The sequence below is a fragment of the Quercus lobata genome, chromosome 2 (genome assembly GCF_001633185.2).
Source record: "Quercus lobata isolate SW786 chromosome 2, ValleyOak3.0 Primary Assembly, whole genome shotgun sequence".
NCBI classification, from domain to species: domain Eukaryota; kingdom Viridiplantae; phylum Streptophyta; class Magnoliopsida; order Fagales; family Fagaceae; genus Quercus; species Quercus lobata.
The window spans coordinates 35615090-35627989 of record NC_044905.1 but is presented as its reverse complement, the minus strand read 5'-3'; the positions used below and the strand labels follow the sequence as shown (position 1 = coordinate 35627989).

Sequence of the window (12900 nt, the reverse complement as noted above, 5' to 3'; positions counted from 1 at the left end):
CGCTTATTGCCTTTCCCTTTTTACTATCCCTAAAGTTGCGGCGACTAGATTGGAATGCATTCAAAGGAACTTCTTATGGGGTTCAACAGTTGAGTGTTTCAAATATCCATTGGTAGCTTGGGAAAAGGTTTGCTTACCGCGTGAGTTGGGTGGTTTAGGAGTTTGGAAGTTGGCGCCTTTTAATGAGGCCCTATTAGGGAAATGGCTTTGGAGGTATGGCCATGAAACCTCGCATTTGTGGCGTAGAGTCATTGCCATGAAATATGGGGAAGGAAAAGGGGGTTGGTGCACTAAAGCTTGTAGTAGGGCTCATGGTTGTGGGTTATGGCGGAGTATTAGTTTTGCTGTTAGTTGGGTAACAAAAAGGACCTAAATGTCAAGCGTTAATTGGTTTAGAAACTAAAAGTGGTAAAACTAAAATGTAGGGACTAAAATGAAAAAAGTGCAAAATGTAGGGACTAAAAGTGCATTTACGCCAAAAAGTTATGGAAAAGTGGCTAACGTTTGAGTTAACGGGAGTTATCTCTTGAATTTGAGTCTTAGTGGGGTTGGACAGGTGTCACTCTTTGATATTGACATGTTGTAGTTTGGAGAGACTTCCTCCAATTCAGACTACAGAGAAACTTTCTCCATTTGTTTATGTGGGTGCGATCAAACCAATAATATTTGTTTATATTCTTCAAAAAAAAAAAAAAATACCTGAACAAGCAAGCAAACAATACTATTTTTTTCATAAGCTTGGCCAATGAAAAATTAATGTTATTCATAAGCTTTTGTGATTTCGATCTCACTGTATGATTTATAACACTATTTTTATGATCTATTATTTCTTGAATAAAAGTTTATTTTTTATCATCTATTATTTTTTGAATAATAATAATAATATTTTTTTTACACCGCTTCATTAATCATTTTGTGCATTGTGTAAACAAACTCAAGGGAGTCAATACCGTACCAGAGGCTGTATCGGTTTGGCTAGCGGTACGATATATTTCGGGTACCGATCAATACCAGTGTACCGTTTCAGGTTTATCGCTATTATTTTATACTAGTGTTTAACCCGCGCGATGCGCGGGATCATTTAAAATCTCATAAGTATAAGAAAATACAGGTAATTGCTTTAAATATATGTTATACATTGTTAAGACTCTTAGTCATTACAACTCTATTTTTGATGGTATTTACGAAGGATCTTGACAAATTAAATTGAAATAAACAGACATGTTTTTCACTGTATAACTAACCCTCCTAAAAAAATAAGAGATCAAAATGATAACCTGTGTATAGCTATAAAAATGGTTTCATTAGAAGTAATAAAGTTGTAAGAATTAGATATCTTTATATTTCTTTTAAAATAAAAAGGAAGAGAGGAAAAGAAATGGGAAGAAAAATTTAGATTGTGATATTTATATATCTGAACCATGGCATACTATTTCAAAAAAAAACTTGTTTTAACTTATTATATTTCTTAGGTAAAACTCCATAGTGTTCCATTAAGCAATTGAGAAGGAAAAATAGCACAATTGACATTATAAGGAAAATTTTGATGTATTCAAGCAGATATATAACGGATCCAAACAGCCATAATACAATTATATACATTATATTGACTTAGTTGAAAAATTAAAGTAACCAAAAAAATAGAGATGTAGTAGCTGAACACACATAACTTTTTACTTTACAATAACAGAAAAATAGGGGAAAATCTATTTATTTTAATAAAGCAAATCTTGTTGTCTACATTTTATAATTACATTTTATAGTAACACAGTTCTAATCTGTCAGCTTTATTCAGTACATTGAGTTTACTCTTCTAAAGGAAAAAAAATAATAATTAACAATATTATGAAATACATAAAGACTTGTAGAGTAAGGTAGTATATACAATAGAGTTCATTTTTTTTTCTTCTTTGTAGCAATTTGCTTAGTACTTTTTTTGACGTTTTTGAAGCATTTGGAGCGGCATTCTTTCAGGTCTTTGAACAGATGTTTCTCCTATTTCTATTTTTTGATTGGCTATGTACACTAACACTAAGATACACACAATAAAAATAAATAGGTAAACAAAATAAATAAAGCTAACAACAACATTTAAAAAAGCCTCCCAATAAATTGAGTGTAATAGTCTGAGCACTACAAAAATTAAAAGAAACAAAGACTTATAAGCATTCTAGTAAATTAAAGACATATATCAATAAGGAAATAACAATAAAATTTACATGAAAAACTCAGTAATTAACATTAAAAATAAAAAAATTTACTTACTAAAAATTACAAAATAATTTTACTCCTCAAACATTCAGTTGTTAAACCATCCATCTTACAAAACGTAAAGACAATCAGAAAAGAAAAGTGAGATAAACGAAGAACCCAAGAAATGGATCTAACAACCATATATAAAAGAAAAGCCAATAGGAAATAAGAAAATGTTATTCTAAATAAGAACCAAGTAAAAGCATTGTTAAATATTATGTGTAAATAATTAAAGATTATAACTTTTTTTTTTTGAGAAAATTAAAGATTAAAACTTGAGGCCAAAACATTGAGTGAAAGAGAATAAATGTCCGGATTTTAATTCAATTCCAAATAACAAAAAATAACGTTGAGGATGTGAAATAAGAACTGAAGTTAATGATTACATAATCATCACAAATAGAAATTCAAATCCTTCAAAACCAACATAATGTAATCATTAAGCTACACTGAATAGTAAAATACCCAAAAACTGATCCACATATCTTAAGAAATAGGATTGGATGATTTGCAAGTTTTGGCAAGTAACAAAAATTAAAAAGTGAAGTTCCAAACTTTAAGAAAAATAAGACAGACAATACTTTTACAGGTCAATTTACTGAAGAAAAAAAATTTAATTGAAACCAAATACTTCAAAAACAATTCTGACTATATTGTGCAGGGAAAAAATTAATTCAAACCCAAAGACATCAAATGAAAAAAACGTAACCCAAAAAAAAGAGAGAGACAAAAGGAAAGTCAGGCTAACCTAAACCTTTCAATATGATTCGGTATCTCTTCTTGCAAAATACTAAACCATCGTATCTGGTAGAGAACTGCGTAAATCTGTAAAAGAAGAGAGATGAAGAGAGACTATAAAAGAAGCAGACGCAAACATTATAATATGGTTTGAGTTGCAAAAAATATGAAAGATTGTTTTACTTTTTAATAATCTATTACCTATTTCTAATATGATGATGGTAAAGAACTTGGCTTCCATTAGCCAAGGATATATATAAATAAATACTTAAAGCACATCAAACAGTAAAACTTAAAGCAAAATTTACAATATATTTTGTAAATAAAACATAATAGTTCAATGTCATATGACCAGTGACTTTTATGAATAAGTAAACTTAGTATATATTTACACCCATTCAAAATAACAGAAACAGCCAATAGCCTAAGGTAAATTGTAATTGCCAACTTCTAAATTTTAGTATGTATTTAGTGCTTTAAATTAATTCCATGAGAAAACAAAGAACCATAAACTTTGCGTATGAAAAAGAATCCAACAAATTTAGACAATATTTATACATTTTGGTGAAAACAGATTTAGTTCTTAGGAAATATTATCTTGAACAACATTGAACAAACAATTTTAATTTTAATCAAATGTTTGATACCCCTTTGCAGCTTCACTTTTGTGGTCATGCCACATTGGCTGCTGCACATACAATCTTTGTAAGTATTCTACAGTATGAAACTCAAAGAAAAAGAGGTGCTCCAACCAAACATGATCTACTAAATGAATTACAAACAATTTCTGTCAATTTAATAGTAATTACATTCATTGTTTTATAAATGAAAATTCACCTACCAGTAACCTTAAAGTTACAACAACAAAAATACATTACACTTTCAGATTTCAAAATCTTACAATCCAATCTAACCAACAACACAAATATACATCAGAATTGAATCTCACACCAAATACCCAAAACAAAATCAATTATAACCAAACACCTTAGGTTTTACGAATCAAGTTTGTACCCATATAAAATTATACATATGGCAAGCCACAGTATCCAAAACTTGAATTAATATATCACATACATCAATCACAGCACACAGATTTATCGAACAATAGTTCTTAAACGAAATTATGCAGGAAAATTCCTGTAGAAATTTGAACAATCAATTTTCACAACAAAGCACCAAAAGGGGAAAAATGAACTCAGAGAATTGATGCGTATATTTCGTCCAATTTTCACAACAAAGCACTCCAAAAAGGTAGAATGAAGACACAGAGAATACTCTGTAAATTGACGGAAACAGGGGAAACTTATCCCGAAATCACAGAGAAGTTTCAAAACCGAATCAAAACAACAAAAACTCATACAGAGAAGGAGAGAAAGTGAGGTGATTCCAAGATTATATTCCTAACAGATTATATTCCAGCTCAAACACAATAAAATGGCACATTTATTCATCACCAATCTGCGGTTAGATCCTATCCAGAAAAGAAAAAAAAAATCTGCAGTTAGAAAACATTGAGCAAAAGAATTAAAATTAAATCTATAGTCAACTAAAATTTAGCAAAAAAAAAAAATGCTATAAGTTTAAGAGAAGGGCTGTCAAGGCCCTTAAATGCCAACAACTGGCTCCTCTTTCATTTCCTAGTGAGTTTTCATTTTAATTTTTTGTACTCTTCCCTCACCTTCACTAATTAGTCACATAATAGATAATCTTCATTTTGATGTTGGCCCATATGCTTAATAAACTTTGTCATAATCTATGTTTTGAAGTTTGGTTTTACTCCCCATTTGTTCAATTCCTTCCTCTCTCCCGACAATAGTTCCTCCAATGTTTTCTAACTTAAAAGTAAAACCTTGAATGTACTCATCTATTTTAAGTTCCAGTTAAGTTCTCAAAATCTCTTTTTTTAAGATTTTCTTTTCCCATAAAACTTTTGCACTCATAGTCTTATTTGTGTTGCTGTTAAGGAAATCTTTGTTCTAAATCAAAGCAATTGCACAAAGCAATTGCAAATGGAAAAGAGATTTCATTGAACAATGAAACAAAGAGGAAAATTTAAGCTATCATACCTTTCATTTTATTGTAGAAAACCCAACGGTAATTCTTCTATTAGAGAACCCAGTAACTTTTCTGGTAGGGAAAAAATTAAATTAACAATTGAGATAAATGACATTTGAAAGTTTGAGAAGATATTCTAACTACCCATGAGGCGTTCAACAAAACCAAACGATGCCAACAAATTGCAGTTGGCAGTACTTACGAAGTTTTTTTTTTTTTTTTGGGATAACGATAGAAATTTTATTTGATAAAAGGGAAATACATGTACAAACACAACAACCTTGTAAGCATAAATACAGGGGAACAAAGACATGTTCTGCCGAAAACAAAATATGCAACAAAATAAATACAGCCCATGGAAATAGAATACAGAAACAGCAACAGATATTACAATTACCCCCTGTAAGCACAAATTATGCAGATAATCCTGAACCTGTTCTACAGAAAACAAAATATGCAGCAACAGAAATACAACCCGTGGACATACATAACAGAAACAACAACAATAGTTCTTAAACGAAATTATGCAGGAAAATTCCTGCAGAAATTTGAACAATCAATTTTCACAACAAAGCACCAAAAGGGGAAAAATGAACACAGAGAATTGATGCGTATATTTCGTCCAATTTTCACAACAAAGCACTCCAAAAACGTAGAATGAACACACACAGAATATTCCGTAAATTGACGGAAACAGGGGAAACTTATCCCGAAATCATAGAGAAGTTTCAAAACCGAATCAAAACAACAAAAACTCATACAGAGAAGGAGAGGGAGAGGGAGAGAGAGAAGAACGTACCTGGAAAACTCAAAAGGGGATAGTGATGATCAATCAAATCTCTAGTGTGGTGCAAGTAATTTTTTTTTTTCCTCCTAGCGGAGTTTGATGTGAAGAGATCGCCTCTATCGTAGTACGGCTAGGGTTTTTTTTTAGAGAGAAAAAAGTTAAGAAGACTGATGTGAAGAGGGTAGGATTTTTCCCTTTTTCCCTTTCTCTGTATCGCAATATTGGCATTTTTTTTTAAGAAAGAGAAAATGTTAAGTGGTCTGAAGAGATCGGCAGATATTTTAAAATTTCTACGTTTTTTTTTTCTTTTAACATATATTTTTTTTGTTAATATAAAAAATTACAGCCAAACGGTGTTAATATTTTGAAAACAATATAATGTATCGCTTTTTAAACTTACACATGTCTGAATTTTAAGTAGGAACTTTTCTATTTGTCATTACCTCCTTAATTTTAGGAACTCATTTTCTCTCAGCTTCTGCTATTATATATATATAGACATACTTATTATTTATTTAGAATTATTTATAAATCTATATAAGAATCCTTAAATTTATAATAGCATATTTCTCTAAATTAATTGCTTATTTTTAATATGATTATTTCTTGCTCAAATATCAACCCATTAATATAACCTGATGTACTAGATTGTAATAATAATAAAAAGGTAAAAAGATGATATTAATTATAAAAAAAATAAAAAATAAAATTGCTTACCAAATGTGAGTTGCAGCCAGCCTAAAAGTCAAGTATATTTGAAATTTGAAATCATTAGAGTTCACGTGGGTGTCAGAACTTACACAAAACAAGAGCCACACACACAACTAAAACTCACACAAAACAATTAAACAAGAGCCACACACTGATTTTCACAAAAAAAAGAAAAACAAGAGCCACACACAACTAAAACAGAAGGCACAAGAAGAACAGTCTCGGTCAAAACTAAACAAGAAGAAGAAGAAGAAGAAAAAGGAGCAGCGGCTGGATAAAACAGAAGGAGGAAGGTTAGGGGAATGGCCGACAACATAGGAAAACAACCAGTGAAGACAGCATCGTGAGCTTTCTGCTGCTAACTTTTTCCATTTTCTTCAAGTTTTTAGTACCACCCGGTATCCATTTTTCGGCCGAGATGTCTGATATTCGGCGGTACGTCCGGTAAGGACCAGTATTTTAAGCGGTACGAATCATGGATGTTTCTATACCGGTTCACCTGCCGGTACGATAAATTCCGGCCGTACCGGTCGGTACAGTACGGAATTGACTCCACTGAACAAACTATGCTCAATCTAACAAAAAAAAAAAAAAACTTCTTTACTTTTAAAATTTTCATTTTTTTTTTTACCCTTTAAAATTTCTTTTTATTCAAGTATAATTGAGAACAATCGCACATGGTGACCTCTTCCCAATCCATTAATATATTGGTACTTAAAATAAATAAGTTTCAGACCACGCTGACCTAATTAATATAGGTTGAACGCTTGAGACATGGTCATAATAGAACACGCTGCACTATTTTTTTTTTTTAACTGATCACCCTGCATACATAATGTATCTCTATTCTCTATTAAAGGGAAAATTATGAAGTTCTCATGGTAGACAAGTAACATGGTCCACCATTCCACTTAAAGACTTCCACCGGTTTAAAATTGCTAAATTAAAAAAAAATTTTAAAACAAAAACTGATTGCTGACTCAACAATTTTAAACAAGTGGGAGGCCTTTAGTGGGATGGTGGACAAATGATGTGGTCCACCAGAGGACTCTATAATTTCTCCACTAGTAGGCTCCAAGTTGGAATTGAGTTTAGATTTTAGAAACCAACGATATATAACAATATGAATCTACTTGCAATTCGCACTTCAAACTCAAATGAGAAAAATATATTGTGTTCGAGACACTTAAGTTATGAAATTATTCATATTTCAAAAACTAATAATAATCATAATAATAAAATCTTCACTCACTCATTATGGTTTTCAGACTCGGACCATTTATTAAACCGTAAAAGAGAAATGTTCAAGGTTTTTAAGGTCGGACTGAGGTCGAACCGAGGTCGAACTGTGACAACGTCATAATTAATTTAATAATTATTTAAAATATAAATAAATATATTAAATTAGTAAAAATAAAAAATAAACTAAAATATAAATAAATATATTCTTATTTTGACTTACAATTTCAGAGTTACTGTTTTATATATATATATAGTCTTAAAATTATAAGTTCATATTTCAATCTCTAAGCCCAAATATCAATTCAATAATAATAATAATAATAATAGTAGTAGTAGTAGTAACAAATTAACAATAATTTGACAGACTCATCCCTACATGCTAAAGATACTTTGTGTGTCCTACTCTTCCGTACTCCCTAGGTTGCATTATCACTCTAACAGACTCATCAACACCACCACAAATTTGACAAACAAAACATCACTCTCCACCACATATTTCAAAACCACCAAATTATCTAATTGACCAAAATCAACAGAGAACAGAAACTAGAAAAAGCAAATCTAACATTTGCAAGAATTAGCACACGGATGTAGTTTCTTCATCCATTTGCAAGAATCAGTATGTTTTCTCTCCACCTTCCAAATCAATTTCAGCCTCCAAAGCAACGACAAGGTACTGAAATCATTTATCTTCAAATCAGATCTAGAAGTTCCAGAGACACAAGCCTTGAAGAAAAGAGTTTCAAATGGCAACCAAACTTTAGCTTCGTCCACAAAGACTTGAATTTGTGCTTTCTTTTCTTCTTCGTCGTCTTCTTCTTCTTTGTGTGTGTGTGTGTGTGTGTGTGTTTTTTTTTTTTTTTTTTTTTTTTTTTTTTTTTTAATTCTTACAAATCAATGGTTCCATATCTAAAAAAAAGAGGAATCGTGCTAACCGTAGAAATTGGCCACGGTTCGAATGGTTTCATGCTTTTATCTCATAGAGGGGTTCTTAGGGTTAAAAAAACCGCAATAGTGAGAGATTCACGGTTAATCGGGTTGGACTGTACGGTCTGATCCAGGTCTGAGAACCATGCTACTCATAGTAAAGGAATAATTAACGATATTTTGATTGAGATATTATGATAAAAATTTGAGTAGTATAACAATCCAAAAAAACTTACGGCCATAAGCAGCCCTATCCTTTATAATGGATAAAAAGAATTGTCAATTAACAAAATAAATTCTAAATTCTGGAAAAAAAAATTGTATTCCTAAGTGTTACGTTTGATGTTTGGAGTACGATATCAATAGCAGTAGCAGTGATGGTGTAATAACCAGTAACTAAACCCAGACAAGAATTTGTTGTTTACTTACTAAAATAAAATTAATTTAAATTTTTTTTTTTTTTTTTTGCAAAGTCATTTTGGGTCTCGTAAGGTGCATTTGCGCAGGTTACCTGCTAGAGTATAGTAAATATTTGAGATTAGAATAAGGAAGCGTTTGGTTCACCGTGATGTTACATTACATTGTAATATTACTTTATTGTAATATTACATTAAGTCAATCTCAATATAAGAATAGAATATTATATTGTTTAAATAGATTATGAAGTTAAGATGATGTACACTACAAAAAAAAGGTCCTCTGGCCGTGTTTTAAAAACGCGGCTATATGTCAAAAAAACGTGGTTATAGCCTATAGCCACGTTTTTTTAGGCCGCGGTTTATAATGTGGCCTAAAACCTGTGACTATAGGACTAACGGTCCTATGGCCGCACTTTTTAACCACGGCTCCAGCCCAGGTCCTATAGCCCCGTTTAAAACGCGGCCTAAGATTGTGGTCATGGGCCGCGTTTTAAATGTGGCTATAGGATCGGACCAATGGCCACGTTTAAAAACGCGGCTATAGCCCTTTTTCTTTTTTTCTTTTTTCCCTAGGCCAGATGGCTTAAGAAGGACCTCCACACCTAAGTTTAATCTTGCAGAGTAAATGTACTATAGAACTCAAAAAATATGCATTGAAGGTAGAAAAATTAAAAACTAACCTTGTAGTCAAAATTGAAAACTAAGAAACAACTAACCTCACAGCAACTTGTAATGACTTTCTAGCAATACAAAACCCTTTAACATATTCATTCACATGTACAAATCCTATATTTTATAATCGAGTTATTGTAATTAAATTGAACCATCCAACAGACATAACAAAATGGACAACCCTGTCAAGAAAATTTGACATTGTAAGAATCAATATGAAAGAATTTGACATTGTCTTCCACATCAGTTCAAAAGTTACCTCATAGGAACTATAATATTTCACTATAGTGCACACTGAAGCAATGGAAAAGCAATAGATATTCACTGGTAAATTCCACTAATCCAATCTCCTACAACTTGTTCCCAATAAAATGAAAAATAAATTGCAAAACCAAAGATCAACCAGGGCTTTCATCATGAATTTACACATAACCTTTCTATAACTTTTCCTTTATTTATTTATTTTGATAAATACAATTTTTCATCTATCATCAATTGAACTCCATACAATTATATTGCCTTTCAATATGTCCAGGGCATTTGGAGCATTTAAAGCGTACTATTCATTTCAAAGCAAACCTGATAAAAGGCCAAGCATTGAAGCACAAACTTTTCCATTGAGTCTAAGCAGCATCATAGTCCTTGACCTATGACCATCAAAATAAACATTAGTACATTAAAGCACAACAGCAAGAACCATTCAACCACTTAATAAAATAAAATTAGAGCTCCTTCATACCACCTCTCTATATTCGCCAATAGCGTGGTAACAAGAAGCTCGTAAATACAAACACTCAATGTCATCATTCTCAATGCCCAAGCCAGCTGATAAATCCTTGATTGCCTTCCTGCAATATTAAATAGAGGCATTTTACCACCAAAAAGAAAAAAGAAAAGGAATACAAAAGTGCAAGAAACAACTGTTGAAACAAAATTAGTGTCGAAGGTTATAAAAAAACTAAGTGGAGGTTTCTGTCAGCTAAGTGGAGGTTATAAAACACAAATTAAGTATCACCTCTATTAAGTCAAACAACTAAACTCATGTCAGCTAAGTGGAGGTTTCTGTTGTGTTCAATCTAAACTATCAAAAAATATATGGTCCTCTCAAAACTAAGTCACCGTTTGCTTTGTCTCAGCCTTTCTTACTACACTATCAATAAATCAAGGGACCAAAAAAAATGGTAGGCAGAGGAAAACAGACCTAAACAGAGAAACTTGAGCAAGATGTGCAGGCCACGACATCTCAACAGGATCAACAAGGTATCTCCTAAGCATTCCAGCCCATCCATATCCCAAAATCTGCACACCAAAAAATTAAATAAATTAACCAAACACACAAAATATCTTAAAAATTACACTTTTCAGAACTGACAAGTAATGGTAAAAAAAATTATTTTCAAAATTATTATTATTTTTTTAGATAGGTATCTTCAGAACAGCATCCCAATGGGCAAAACAGCAATTTGCATGAGAATGGCTGAGATAGCCAGTGGCTGTGTACGGTAGGTGAAGAAAGTGTTGAGGAAGATGAGCACAGTGCAAGTAGTTATGCCCAAGAACCATGCCTTGAAAGTCATCACTGGGATTGATGGGTCATCAGTCTCTGGCACAACCAATGCCACATCCTCAATGGGACACCTTTCCTCTGAAGTCCAACTCAAAACCCAATAGACTTCCAAAAAGGATCAAACTAAAACCAACACTGTGAGTCATAAACCATAATTTTGGTATCAACCAATCTGGCAAGTTGGTTTCAAACTAACTTTTTAAAAGCTATTAAAGCTATAAAAAAAATAAAAAAATAAAAATCTTACCATCATCAACCAATGATACAGAATTACAATGCAATGCTACAAAATTAGTATTTGAAAATTCGCAACAACAACAATAATCAGAATCAAGAATAAGAATTTAGAAAACAGAAATCCATAAAACAAGAAAAGTAAACCAAAAAAAAAACTACTACTACTTTTGCGTTATAAGAAAGTCAAATACTCTCATACAAATTGAATGCATCCAAAAAAATTAATTACCTTTCCATCGTATTGTCAAGCAGAATTCAAATACAAGAGTAAGCTTTACTATTGACTCCTTCAAACACTGCTAAAAGAAAACACTTTCGGAAAACAAAAACAATAAAAATTTTATTTTTTAAAAAATCAAACAAATTCATCGTAATGTAACAGAAAGCAGTAAAACTTAAGAGTATTTAACAGTCTTCCTCATATACATTGTGTGAACTAACGGAAAAAAAAAATAAATAAAAATTTTCTGTAAATAAAATAAATAATTTAATACGTGAATTTAAACATAGAGAATGATTATGATTAAAAAAAATTAAGAAATTTGAAAGTAGACTACAATTTTTAACAAAACAAGAAGAGCGGATCTGAGCAGCAAAAAGTGACAAAATTCGCGAAATTTTTAAAAAATCAGGTTTTGTAAAACAACTAAAACAAAAAGGAATCTGTAAAAGACGAAAGAAAAATACCTGTGGATTAGAATGGGACCGAATCTAGGGTTTCGAAACGCCAGAGACAAAGAATTCGCTCAGAGAAAGAGAGAATCATTCTAGACCTCCAGTACGACTCCACCACTCTTCTACTCGAATCCATTTCGCCAAAAAATAAAAAAGCCTTAAAACACCCAAAACCCAAATACCAAATTCTAAAAAACAAAACCTACAAACCAAGCGGAAATCTAATCCACACAAATAAATAAATAATTGGTAGATCTAAACCCTAATTAAAGAAGCCAAACAAAAAGAAAATCAATTCAAGAAAGAGAGAGACAAACGTACCAGAGAGTGCGAGAGAGAGATGTGTCGAATTGTTCAATGAGAGAGCGATTGGAGAGTGAGGCGTTTTGGTGAAGGTCTGATCTATAAACTATTTATACAAAGCCTAAAGCCGCGTTTTTAAACTGCGGCTATAGGCAAAATCTGAAGCTGCGTTTGAAAAACGTGGCCCCATCCCAAACTAAAGCCGCGTGTTTAAAACGTGGCTTCAGACCAAATTTAGGCCGCGTTTTTAGCTCAAAAAAACGCAGCCTTAGGACTCTTCTATGGCCCCATGTTTAAATTTGGGTTTCTTT

At 31.8% G+C, this 12900-nt stretch overlaps 1 protein-coding gene, 1 long non-coding RNA gene and 1 pseudogene across 9 annotated transcripts; 1 reads left to right on the top strand and 2 right to left on the bottom strand.

The window, feature by feature from the left end:
• Positions 1–12900, top strand: part of LOC115963705 — a 31264-nt pseudogene that overhangs the window by 15321 nt on the left and 3043 nt on the right.
• On the bottom strand, positions 2708–6032 carry LOC115975456. The gene is made up of 3 exons (XR_004088118.1): positions 5849–6032; positions 5061–5121; positions 2708–3078 (listed from the first exon to the last, which is right to left on the bottom strand). It is a non-coding gene; the product is annotated as an uncharacterized LOC115975456 (long non-coding RNA).
• LOC115975455 (oligopeptide transporter 3-like) lies at positions 10118–12693 on the bottom strand. 8 transcript variants are annotated; one of them, XM_031096234.1, is made up of 6 exons: positions 12608–12684; positions 12299–12408; positions 11841–11923; positions 11009–11106; positions 10547–10655; positions 10119–10454 (listed from the first exon to the last, which is right to left on the bottom strand). In XM_031096234.1, exons 3-6 carry the CDS (start codon positions 11846–11848, stop codon positions 10376–10378), a joined length of 294 nt encoding a protein of 97 aa, XP_030952094.1. In that variant the 5' UTR covers positions 11849–11923; positions 12299–12408; positions 12608–12684; the 3' UTR covers positions 10119–10375. The 8 variants fall into 8 exon arrangements, 6 of the variants coding, with proteins under 6 accessions (XP_030952094.1, XP_030952097.1, XP_030952095.1 ...); XM_031096237.1 differs by having other exon boundaries at positions 10550–10655; XM_031096235.1 differs by having other exon boundaries at positions 11841–11907.

Excerpts from the sequence above, each read along its gene's own strand:
- LOC115975455 (XM_031096234.1), bottom strand. Across the intron at positions 10,656-11,008 it reads GCTCAAGTTTCTCTGTTTAG|GAAGGCAATCAAGGATTTAT; the intron begins GTCTGTTTTCCT and ends TTAATATTGCAG. Across the intron at positions 10,455-10,546 it reads TTGGCGAATATAGAGAGGTG|GTCAAGGACTATGATGCTGC; the intron begins GTATGAAGGAGC and ends TGATGGTCATAG.